The sequence below is a fragment of the Enhydra lutris genome, unplaced genomic scaffold (assembly GCF_002288905.1).
Source record: "Enhydra lutris kenyoni isolate GAN:26980312 unplaced genomic scaffold, ASM228890v2 scaffoldscaffold13, whole genome shotgun sequence".
Classification (NCBI taxonomy): domain Eukaryota; kingdom Metazoa; phylum Chordata; class Mammalia; order Carnivora; family Mustelidae; genus Enhydra; species Enhydra lutris.
This window is the reverse complement of record NW_019154097.1, coordinates 3,616,409-3,629,086: the sequence shown is the minus strand read 5'-3', so window position 1 is coordinate 3,629,086 and position 12,678 is coordinate 3,616,409. Positions and strand designations below refer to the sequence as shown.

The window sequence follows — 12,678 nt, the reverse complement described above, 5'->3', positions numbered from 1 at the left end:
TAGGGTCCCCCCATGACTTCATTTAACTTTAACACCTCCTCACAGGTTCTCTCTCAAAATACAATCACATTAGGGGTTAGGACTTCAATATACAAATGTTAGGGGAACACAATTCAGCCCACAGCATTCCACCTCTGGCCCCTTCAAAATTCATGTCTTTATCACATGCAAAATACATGTTTTCCATCTCACCAGCCCCACAAGTCTCAAATCCAGATCAACCCTAAAGTCTAAAATCCAAAGTCTCACTTAAATAGCAACTAATTAGATATTAGTGAGACTCCAGGTATGATTCCTCCTGAGGCAAAATTCCTCTCCAGTTGCGAACCTGTGAAGCCAAACAAGTTACAATGGTGGAAGGGACAGGAATAAGTGAGAGATTCCCATTCTACAAGAAAGAAAAAGGAAAGAAGGAAGAGCTGACAGATCCCAAGCAAGTCCAAAACCTAGCAAGGCAAATTATATTAGATGTTAAAGCTGTAGAATAATTCTCTTTGGTTGATGTCCTACCTTCCAGACCCACTGGGTTAGCAGCATCACCCCCACAGCTCTTCAGGATGGCCCTGCCACATGGCTTTCCTCAGGGGCCTCCCACTGAAACAGAAGAGCATTGCCCACTGGGCCTGTGCTGGGAGTAGCAGCGCTGATATTCTCTGAATTACCTTCCAGGTCATTCTTCCCTTTCTTCAAGAAAAGCACATGTTCACACCAAAATAATGCTACGGTCTGATCCTGTAGAATCCAAGAAGTCCAATAGCCTTCATTCCTTCCCTCTTTGTCTCTGTTAGTTGAAACTGGCATATATACACATATATACAGGAAGTTTTATATAGTTTCTAAAAGATATTTTTAAAATAATCTCTACACCCAACTTGGGGCTTGAACTTATAACCCCAAGATCAAAGTCACACATTCCTCTAAGCCAGCAGACACCCCTGTATTATATACTTTTTAACTTAAAGGTCTTTTTTTAAGATTTTATTTTATTTTATTTTGAGAGAGAAAAATACGAGTATATGAGTGGGGAGGGGCAGAGGGAGAGGGAAGAGTTGGACGCTTAACCAACTGACCCACCCAGGGGCCCCTTTAAAGTTTCATAAAACTGTCTCTATTATCATTCAAAGCATAATTTTAATTAATGCATAATACTCAATCTTATGATTATCATTTACTATTAACTATAGTCATTTTTTAACTTTATATTTAAATATTCTGTAATCAACATCTTTATACACAAATCTTTATCTGCTTTTTGATTACTTATAATAAACTCCCAAATATTCAATGACTGAACCAAATGATCTTCTGATTGGAAAAAAATATATACCACTATAATAAATGACCAAAAAGGCAAGGATTTTTTTATGATTATTAAAGTATATTAAAAAATCAGGACAACTAAGTTAAATGTGTGATTCCTGACTGGATCATACAATGAGGGAAAAAAGAGCTATAAAAATATTTGGGGGATAACTGGGGAATTCTTAATATGCACCATATATTAGATAATATTATTGTGTCAGTGTTAAATTTCTTGATTCTGATCATGGTGGTTTGGTTATGTAGACTGTCCTAGCTCTAAGGAGATACATGCTGATGTGTCATGAAGTCTGAAGATTACATCCAAATGGACGGCTCCATACTGAGGCTGCCTGGGTGAGGTTCACCAGGTTGCTCTGTCCACCGATTCATGATTTTCTGCCATTTCTTGGCAAAAATGGCAACTAATGGTGCTGTTCTGAAGAGATTGGAACAGAAGGGTGCAGAAGTAGATCAAATTATTGAATATTTAAAGCAGCAAGTTGCTCTTCTTAAAGAGAAAGCAATTTTGCAGGAAACTTTGAGAGAAGAGAAGAAACTTCGAGTTGAAAATGCCCAATTAAAGAAAGAAATTGAAGAACTGAAACAAGAGCTAATTCAGGCAGAAATTCAAAATGGAGTGAAACAAATACCATTTCCATCTGATTATCCGCTGCAAGCTAATTCTACAGTTTCTGAAAATGTGATACAGTCTAGACCAATAACAACTATAACTGCTGGTGCCAAAGAACAGATAGGAAGAGGAGCAGAAGAAAAGAAGATGAAAGAGAAAACTGAAGTGAAAGGAGAGAAAAAGGAGAAAAAAACAGCAGTCAGTAGCAGGAAGCATTGACTCTAAGCCAGTAGATGTTTCTCGTCTGGGTCTTCGAGTTGGTTGTATCATCACTGCCAGAAAACTCCCCGATGCAGATTCTTTATATGTGGAAGAAGTAGATGTTGGAGAAACAGTCCCAAGTACAGTTGTCAGTGGCCTGGTGAATCATGTTCCTCTTGAACATATGCAAAATCGGATGGTGAGACGCGCCTGGGGGGCTCAGTGGGTTAAAGCCTCTGCCTTTGGCTCAGGTCATGATCCCAGAGTCCTGGGATCGAGCCCCACATCAGGCTCTCTGCTTGGCGGGGAGCCTGCTTCCCCCTCTCTCTCCCTCTGCCTGCCTCTCTGCCTACTTGTGATCTCTGTCAAATAAATAAATAAAATATTTTTTAAAAATCGGATGGTGATTTTACTTTGTAACCTGAAACCTGCAAAGATGAGAGGGATAATATCTCAAGCAACGGTGATGTGTGCTAGTTCACCTGAGAAAGTTGAAATCTTGGCACCTCCTAATGGGTCTGTTCCTGGAGACAGAATTGTTTTTGATGCTTTTCCTGGAGAGCCTGACAAGGAGCTGAATCCTAAGAAGATGATTTGGGAGCAGATCCAGACTGATCTCTTTACTAATGATGAGTGTGTGGCTACATACAAAGGAGCTCCCTTTGAGGTGAAAGGGAAGGGAGTGTGTAGGGCTCAAACTATGACTAACAGTGGAATAAAATAAAATTAAATGCTTCATTTACTGAACTACATTGGAGAAAACTTTAATAACAATAGAAAGAAATACATTTGTCACTTGTAAAAAAAAAGATTATATCCAAATGATTCAGAAAATACGTGTATTTTTGTGTATGCATATACATAGAAAGAGAGAAATGAGAGGTTGGGACAAGGGAGAGCAAGTGTGGCAAAATGTTTACCACTGAATCTAGTAAAGGATAAATGGGTCCTCATTATACGGTCAACTTTTCTGTTTTGGGGTGTTTCTTTTCCCAAAAGATAGGAACAGACTATTCACAGAAAAATAAATTAGCCAATAAACATATGAAAATTTTTAAATTTTTTTATTTTTAAAAAATATTTTATTTATTTTTTATTTGTCAGAGAGAGCTAGTGAGCACAAGCAGGGGAGTGGCAGGCAGAGGGAGAAGGTGGCAGGAGAAGCAAGGTCTCCACTGACCAAGGAGCACAATGTCGGACTGGATCTCAGGACTCTGGGATGAGGACCTCAGCCGAAGGCAGACACTTAACTGACTGAGCCACCCAAGTATCTCAAACCTATTGATTATTTACGGCCTTTTATTTCTACCAGCTCTTTTGGCATTTGATCTCCAGTCACTTCAACTGAACTTCAAAAAGGGTGCAGGAAGGAAAGGGAAGTGAAATCTCAATCACTCCATTTCACATCTCATTAGCAGTCCTGGAGAAAGGTTGAAGAGATTAAAAAGGTCAAGAGTGCCTGGATGGCTCAGTCAGTTAAGCAACTGACTCAATTTCGGCTCAGGTCACAATCTCAGGGTTGTGAGATCAAGCCCCATGTTGGGCTCTGTCCTGGTCATGGAGCTGACTGAAATTTTCTCTCTCTCTCTCCCTCTGCCCTCTCACTCTATCTTGCTAAAAAATAACTAAATAAATAAATAACTTAAAAGGTCAAAACTAACTCATTAGAATGAGTTCTGGAAAGGACCTATAGACTTTAATTTACAGCCTGGTTTTCAATTTAGACTCTTCTGGTCTCTTATGACCCTAAATGTTTGATAAATTCAAAGTCCTATATGGAAAAAAAAAGTTAGCAATAAGTAAAATGAAAAATTGCAGACTTTCTCTAAAGAAAGAAAAAATGTTGAGGTCTGCCACTGGTCATACTTTTATCAGGAAAGAAGCCTATAAAATGGAAGACAACCAATGGACTGACAAACCATGAATGGAGGTTTTCCTTCTCAGAAACACTATGAAGGTTATAATGGTTCCAAGTATTGGCTGTGGAGTTAGGTCGTCTGTGTTAGAATATTTACTTAACTACCTACTACCTATCTGATTTGTGTCAAATTACTCAATCTCTTTATGCCTCAGTTTCCTCATCTGAAAAAATGGGACAACAATAAAAACCATGTCTTAGGGTTATTGTGAAGATTAAATAAATTAGTACATTTTAGTTCTGATGACAGCATCTGGCATACCGTAAGACCTCAATTTATGTTACTATGGTTACTATGGTTCTTATTATTACCACTATTGCTACACTAACTACTACAACAATACAACTACTACAATAACTGCTACAATAACTACTACAACTACTACAACAACTTTCAACCAGCAGCTATTTAGAATTTGGCATCTGGTTTAGAAAAACTATACTAACACAAAAGAAGCACAAAACACACACACACAGCGGGTGAAAAAGTGAAAGACAAAGACTACAAGTCAGTCCTTTAGTGTCTCCTCAGGCTATTTTGAGAGACACTGAGAAGGGAAAACTACACCAACAAAACACAGCTCATTTCAAGAGTGAATCTTTGTAGTCTGGATAAATTAATCTCGAGAGAAATGACAAATTCTCTCAGTCATTCATCAAACTTTATTGTGGCTTTCTGTACTATGATTCAGGTATTCAGAAAGAGTCTAGAAATATAAAATAGAAGAATGTTTATGCCTATAAAAACTGTGTTCTTACCAAAGAAATATAGACAGATTATAATATATAATGGGTTATACGATGAATGTATGCATAGGATACTATGGAAGCAGAGGAGAGACACCCAAACTAGACATGGGGGAGGGAGGAAACAGCAAGATTTCCCAGGAGTGATGACACTGAAACTGAACTAACTTTAAAGGACAGTAACAGGTAAATGGGATACAATGGGGAAAAAAATCATTTCCCCATGGTAAAAGCTTTCACATGGAGATAAAAGATGAGCATCACTGCCCTGCTTATAGCCACATAAAACCAAAAGGACTCTTCCAAACACTAATGACTAGATAACCACTGCAGATATGGGCCTGAATAGGTATGCCTCCAGAATATCTTTTGTTGACATCTCCACCCTCCCCAACTCAAAAAGAGCCATGTTTGGAGAACTGACAGAAAGCTTTGATAAATGATACTCAAAGACAAGTTTCTCACTTACAACACTGGGCGGCAGCAGTGGGCAATGGCTTCCTCTGGTTTTCTTCTTGACTGGAACACTAGAAGCAAAAAGGAGAAAGAAAAAAAAACACAGATAAGAGGCCCAAATACAGGCAAAAAAAAAAAAAAAAAAAAATCACAGCTGCTTGTGAAAAGATTTAGTGTTTGATTAGAGTTAAATTTTTATTTAACAGAAACAAGTCATCCTGCTGATTTCCCTGTATGATCCTGATATATAGGCCAGACTATATGTCAGATTATGGCACTTGCCCAATTTAACAGGCTAACTAATGCAGGAGAGCAGAGAGATTGTTTCGATCAAGGGCACCTGGGTACGTACCAGCTCTGCCAGACAGCCGTAGAAGGCTTCGAGGAGCCTTAGAGAGCTTAGAGAACTCAGTCCTCTGAGTTTTCTTATGGATAACATACAGATTTCCATTTGGTGTGATGGAACTGAAAACCTCTCTGAAACGGGAGTTTTCCCATCTTTAAAAACATAATAGTGCTTCTTTCCTCACAAGGGCATGTGGGAAGTAAAATTACTTTTTTAAGCATGTAATGCAACATCTCATACCTACTACAGTTCCCTTTCCATTCTAGCCTCCCCAACCCAACACCACCATCACAACCAAAAAAACAAATACAGATTACTGAAGCCACTAAAAAAAAAAAAAAAAAAAAAAAAGTTCTGTAAAAGAGAGCATAACTAAATGCAAGTCTTGAGGATGGGCAAGATTTGTAAAGGCAAAACAAGAGAAAGGCATAAACAAGTTAACAAAGGTACACAGTCTGAAAAACAAAATATTTTGATCAGAGCCTACTGGAGGATTCAAAAGACATAATTTGGTCCAGCAATTTGCAAATATGAAATCTGGAGTTCTCATCCTGACTCTGCCACTTATTACTATGCTCTGATGTACTGGGCAAGACAGTTCTCTAACACTGCCAACGAATAAGTCACTCATTCAGCATAAAGTTCTTAAGAACCCATTATCTACAAAGGCCTTGATGGAGTTTGTACATCATGGTAAGGAGTTCGGATTTTATTCTAGTGTACTGGGAAGCCATTTATAATTTTAGACACAAAAGGGATATGATTCAATTACACTGTAAAAGTCTTTCTGGCTGCTGCATAAGGTGAACTAGAGGGAACAAGAGGAAAAGACTAATTACTGCAATAATCCAGACGAAAGTTTATGGCGACTTACATAGGAGTTATTAATGGTAAAGGACATCTCAAATAGTCGAACACAAAATACAAAACACTTTTTGTATGTAAATATAGTTTTATATGTGAAGTACTTTATAAACGATTAACTATGATACAAATATCAGAGTTAGATACTGCCATTACTAATTCCAATAGAGAATAATGAGAAGTCAAGCACAACCTAAACAATAGTAATAGTAAATCTGCCAATCATAAAAATGCTCAAAAAGTTCTTGAAAGTTAAGCAACCCACCACTCAAAGGTAAAAAATGGACTTGGTTATAAATAGTAACCATTACAAATGAGGATGATTTTTATAGGTAGTACACAAATCTATCAGTGAGAAAATTCTGTAACTTTAATTTTTAAGTAGGTTCCACACCCAAAATGGGATTTGAACTCACAGCCCTAAGATTAAGAGTCGCATGCTCTACTAACTGAGCCAACCCGGAACCCCCAAAATTCTATAACTTTAAATATTAAACTAGAAGAATTCAGATTTAAGAAATGAAAGTAGAAGGATGCCTGGGTGGCTCAGTCACTTTAGTGTCTGCCTTGGGCTCAGGTCATGATCCTGGAGTCCTGAGATCTGTCTGCATCAGGCTCCTTGCTCAGTGGGGAGGTCTGCTTCTCCCTCTGTTTGCCTCTCCCTCAGCTTGTGCTCTCCCTTTGTGACAATACATTAAAAAGATGCTAAAAAAAAAAAAAAAAAAAGACAATAGCAGATATTTTCAGAAGACATATTTCATGAATATCCTCTAGGCCCAAAGCAGAAAGATGGAAAACCAACTAAAGCCTAATTAACAATATTAAAAGAGCTAAGGAAAAATCTATCATACATATGTACCAAAACAAAACAAAACAAAACAAAAACAAAAACAGAGGGGCACCTAGCTAGCTCAGTTAATAGAACATACTCTTGATATCTTGGGGCTCTGAGTCTGAACCCCAAATTGGGGGTAGAGTTTACTTCATCAAACAAATGAACAAACAAAAAAACCATACACACACACACATACACACACAGGAAAAAAAAATAATCCTAATTATATCCAATCTCATCATGAATATAAGTGGACAATTCTCAAGAGATTACTAAGTCAAATCCATCACATTATTTATCTATAATATACAAGTATTATAATGTTAATATGTACAGATATGTTTGTACACTTTAAATGTATGCATTGTATGGTATGTGAACCCTATTTCAATAAAGCTTTTAAAAATAACAAGAGAGTGGGGCGCCTGGTGGCTTAGTCAGTTAAGCAACTGACTCTTGATTTTGGCTCAGGTCATGATCTCAGGGTCCTGGGATCCAGCTCCATGCTCAGCAGGGAGTCTGCTAGAGGATTCTCTCTCTCTCTCTCTCTCTTTCAGCCTCTACCCCTACACCTGCGCCTGCTTTCTCTTTATCCTTCTCTTAAATAAATAAATCTTTAAAAACAACAAGAAGAGGGTTATAAAGGAAGGGATGAAAGAAGTAAACTGAGTGAACTCTGAATCCTAGAACAGAAACAAAAAGCAAAAATCTTAGAAGAAGTTGAGAACCATAGACCAAGAATCACCATTTTCAGAACTTGTAAAATTCTGCAGTACTTGTATAAGTTACATTCGGTTTTTTATTGTTTTAACTTCTTCATCTGATTCTGCATAGTGACACACAGTAAGCCTATAAAATCAAAAGTACAATGTGGGTTTTTTTTTATATTTTATTTTTAAGTAATTTCTACACCCAATGTGGGACTCAAACTCAACCCTGAGATCAAGAGTTGCATGTTCTACCAACTGAGCCAGCCAGGCATTCAGAAATGTGTTTCTTTAAGAGGGAAAAAAAGAAGATGGGAGTTTGGAAAACTGTATACCAGTCTACACCCAGGCTGTGGGAAAAAAAAAAAAGCACAATGGGTAAAGTGGATATAATGATAAGAGTCTATGTGGCATTTATCAAGGGATGAAGAAAGATTGAAGCTTTCAACAAACAAAAAAAGTTGAGGTGTTGGCTTGGACATGAGAAGAGTTACAAAGTTTAATAATAGGAAGCCTAAAGAGGATTCAGTTAAATTAAGAGAAAACCCTGACAAGAGTAATTTGCAATTATCACAAATTCTATTTCTTTATCTTTAACTCATTGTGTGTTGAACTGTGTACCTCAAAAAAATATGAAGGGGCGCCTGGGTGGCTCAGTGGGTTAAACCTCTGCCTTCGGCTCAGATCATGATCCCAGAGTCTTGGGATTGACCCCCCGCGTCGGGCTGTCTGCTCAGCGGGGAGCCTGCTTCCCCACCTCTATCTGCTGGTCTCTGCCTACTTGTGATCTCTCTCTGTCCAATAAATAAATAAAATCTTTTTAAAAAAAAATGAATGTCTTAATCCCCAGTACCTACGAATGTGACCCTATTTGTAAATGGGGTTCTATAGATGTAATCCAATTAATCCAATGACTGTTGCCCTTACAACATAAATGTAAATTTGGACAGAGACACACCAAGAGAACACACTGTGAGGACAGACTGAGAGACAGAGAGGCATGTGATTAACAGAGGCAGAGAATGGAACAATGTGTCTTCAAGCCAAGGGACAGCAAGGACTACTGAAAACCACCAGAAGGCAGAAGAGAGGCATAAGACAATTCTTTAGAGCATCCAGAAGGAACTGACCCTGCCAATAACTTAATTTCAGAATTCTAGCCTCCAGATTTGTGAGAAGATAAATTTCTGTTTTTGTAAGCCACCTAGATAGTGGTACTTTGTTATGGCAGCCCTAGGAAACAAATACACTCATCAAAATATTTCATTTTGGCTTCCCACACTAATCCAGAGATATTGGTTATTAATTACCAAATGCAACAGCTCCATTTCACTCCTCATCATCTTTTTTCTCAATAACACTTGACAGTATCAAGAATTTCTGCCTTGGGGCACCTGGGTGGCTCAGTGGGTTAAAGCCTCTGCCTTCGGCTCAGGTCATGATCCCAGGGTCCTGGGATCGAGCCCCACATCGGGCTCTCTGCTCAGCGGGGAGCCTGCTTCCTCCTCTCTCTCTCTGCCTGCCTCTCTGCCTACTTGTGACCTCTGTCTTTCAAACAAATAAATAAAATTTAAAAAAAAAAAAAAAGAATTTCTGCCTTAAAACCCTTTGTTCCATGAACCTTTTTCTCTTTCTCCCACTTACTCTCTTCAGGCAACTCTTTCTCCACCTCTTTGGTTTTTTCCATATTCTATCTTTGATGTTCCCCCAAGGTTTTGTCCTCATTCCTCCTCAATACTTTCTATATATTCTACCTGAGTGAATTCTTCTATTCCTGGGACTCCAAATGCTACCATCGTGTTCATGAATCCAAACTCTATGCCTATAGCTCCTAACCCTATCTAACCCTGAGTTTCATATTCTTTCATGAGGTTGCTTACCAGACATTTCCATTGAAATATCCGCTGGCACTCTAAATTCTACCTTAAAATCAGACCAATTTTCTAACAGCCCAACATGCCCCAAAATGAAAATCTTATCTTTTCCCTTCACCACCAATAACAAAACCATTCCCCATTCCTGACTGCCCAGGCTGAGTTGACTGTGTTCCCTTCTGTGCACCAGACTTCTCTGTGGAGATAAGACGGGATCAAGCAATGCAATACTCTAAGCATCCCTAAAAAGAACATACTAATAACAATATACAGTTGACTCAGACAATGGGGGGGTACGGGCACTGACCTTCAACACAGGCAAAAGTTTCCATATAATTTTTTTTATTTTTTAAGATTTATTTATTTGAGAGAGAGAGAGAATGAGAGAGAGAGAGAGAGAGAGCCCATGAGAAGCAGGAGGGTCAGAGGGAGAAGCAGACTCCCTGCCAAGCAGGGAGCCCGATGCGGGACTCGATCCCAGGACTCCAGGATCATGACCTGAGCCAAAGGCAGTCACTTAACCAACAGACCACCCAGGCACCCCACATATAACTTTTGACCCCCCAAAAACTTAACTACTAATAGCCTACTTTTGACTGGAAGCCTTAACAATTAACAGTCAATGAAAGCATATTTTGTATGTTATATGTATTATATACTGTATTCTTACAAGCTAGAGGGGGAAAAAAGTTCATAAAATCATAAAAGTAATAAATACATTTACAGTACTGTATTTGTTTTTAAAAAAATCTGTGTACGGGACACCTGGGTGGCTCAGTCAATTAAGCATCTGCCTTGGGGTCAGGTCATGATCCCAGCGTCCTAGGACTGAGCCCATATCAGGCTCCTTGCTCAGCGGGTAGCCTGCTTCTCCCTCTGCTACCACTCCCCCTGCTTGTGCACTCACTCTCTTTCTCTCTCTCTCTCCCCACCATCTCTAACAAATAAAATAAAAATCTTAAAAAAAAAAAAAAAAAAAAGATCTGTGTACAAGTGAACCCACACAGTTCAAATTCCTGTTGTTCAACAGTCAGTTGTATATCCCAAAATCTGGGAATTAGCAGAAGAAATGCTTTTCACTCACCTGTGTAACAAGAGGACAGTTTCCCTAGTATAAGCTCCCACTCAGAGTCCTCAGTCAGACTAAATACCAACTCAGCCATTTATGGGGGACAGTGAGAAAAATAGAAGAAGTGGGAAACAGATCCTTCTAATGAATGTCCAGTGATCTTCCAGTTGTTTTCTTTCTTTAATGCAGCTTAAATTCTTTCATTTTTTAACATGCTCCTAGGTCCTTCCTTGGCAAACTATAGTGTCCTAGAAAGAAATTTTCCCCATCCTTCTGTACTGCATATAAGGCAGTTCCTACCTCACTATCAGCTCCCAAGACATTGATTTGTTCCAACTTGTAGGTCCAATATCTGGCTTCCTCCTCTGGGATATCTACCATGAAAAAGAAGAAACTAAATTACTAGGTTGTTAATTTAATCATGGTTCAATAGTCCTCTATTCCATCAAATAATCAAAGTTAGAAAGTGATGGACTAATTTTACTGGAAGGCTTGGTTCTTGCCATGAACTTCATCTTGAATCTTCATAAAAAAACCAAAATAAGGTACTATTATTCCCATTAGATCAGAGGACTTAATATTGTTAAAATGTCAACACTGCTCAGTGTGATCTATATATTGAATGCAATCACTATCAAAATCTCAACGATGTTTCTTTGCAGAAACAGAAAACCCCATTCTATGGATAAAGAAGATGTGGTATATGTATACACACACAGACACACATATACACACTGGAATATTACTCAGCCATCAAAGAAATGAAATCTTGCCACCTGGGTATCTCAGATGGTTAAGCATCCAACTCTTGGTGTTGGCTCAGACTATGATCTCAGGGCCATAAAATCAAGCCCCTTGTTGCGCTCCACGCTCAGTGCAGAGTCTGCTTGAAACTCTCTCTCCCTCTCTCTCTGCCCCTCACTCTCTCTCAAATAAATATTTTTTTTTAAATTTTTTAAAGATTTTATTTATTGTGGCGCCTGGGTGGCTCAGTCAGTTAAGCATCTGCTATCAGCTTGGATCATGATATCAGGGTCCTGGGATTGAGCCCTACATAGGGCTCCCTGCTCAGCAGGGAGCCTGCTTCTCCCTCTCCTCTGCCCTTCCCCAGCTCATGCTCTCTCTCACATAAATAAAAAAAAATCTTAAAAAAAAAAGATTTTTCAAATTTATTTGACAGAGAGAGAGACAGCAAGAGTAGGAACACAAACAGGAGGAGCGGGAAAGGGAGAAGCAGGAGGAGTGGAAAAGGGAAAAGCAGGCTCCCCGCTGAGCAGGAAGCCTTATGTGGGGCTCTATCCCAGGACTGCAGGACCTGAGGCAAAAGGCAGACACTTAATGACTGAGCCACCCAGATGTCCCTAAAAATTTTTTTGAAAATAAATGAAACACAGGGCGCCTGGGTGGCTCAGTGGGTTAAGCCTCTGCCTTTAGCTCAGGGCATGATCTCAGGGTACTGGGATCAAAGCCCTGCATCGGGCTCTCTACTCAGCGGGGAGCCTGCTTCCCCCTCTCTCCCTGCCTGCCTCTCTGCCTACTTGTGATCTCTCTCTCTCTCTCTCTCTGTCAAATGAATAAATAAAATGTTTTAAAAAAAAAGTAACAGACAAAAGTTTAAAAAAAAAATAAAAAGAAACATATCAACATGTAAAAAAACATCTCTAGTTGATGAGGTCGTAAGAAATTTTCATGTTCTTTTTGCATACCTGTATTTTCTGAACTTTCAAC

At 38.9% G+C, this 12,678-nt stretch overlaps 2 protein-coding genes across 2 annotated transcripts in view; one reads left to right on the top strand and one right to left on the bottom strand.

The window, feature by feature from the left end:
- Nucleotides 1-12,678, bottom strand: part of LOC111145919 (unc-13 homolog B) — a 213,794-nt gene that overhangs the window by 133,282 nt on the left and 67,834 nt on the right. The window contains exons 6-7 of the mRNA XM_022501228.1: nucleotides 11,251-11,324; nucleotides 5,269-5,326 (exon numbers count right to left, since the gene is read on the bottom strand). Coding sequence (XP_022356936.1) covers nucleotides 5,269-5,326; nucleotides 11,251-11,324 — 132 coding nt within the window. The remainder of the gene's footprint in view (nucleotides 1-5,268; nucleotides 5,327-11,250; nucleotides 11,325-12,678) is intronic.
- On the top strand, nucleotides 1,640-2,929 carry LOC111145920 (aminoacyl tRNA synthase complex-interacting multifunctional protein 1-like). The gene is given in 3 exon segments (XM_022501229.1): nucleotides 1,640-2,119; nucleotides 2,121-2,322; nucleotides 2,527-2,929. Coding segments are annotated over 3 exon segments (963 nt in total). The 5' UTR covers nucleotides 1,640-1,690; the 3' UTR covers nucleotides 2,859-2,929.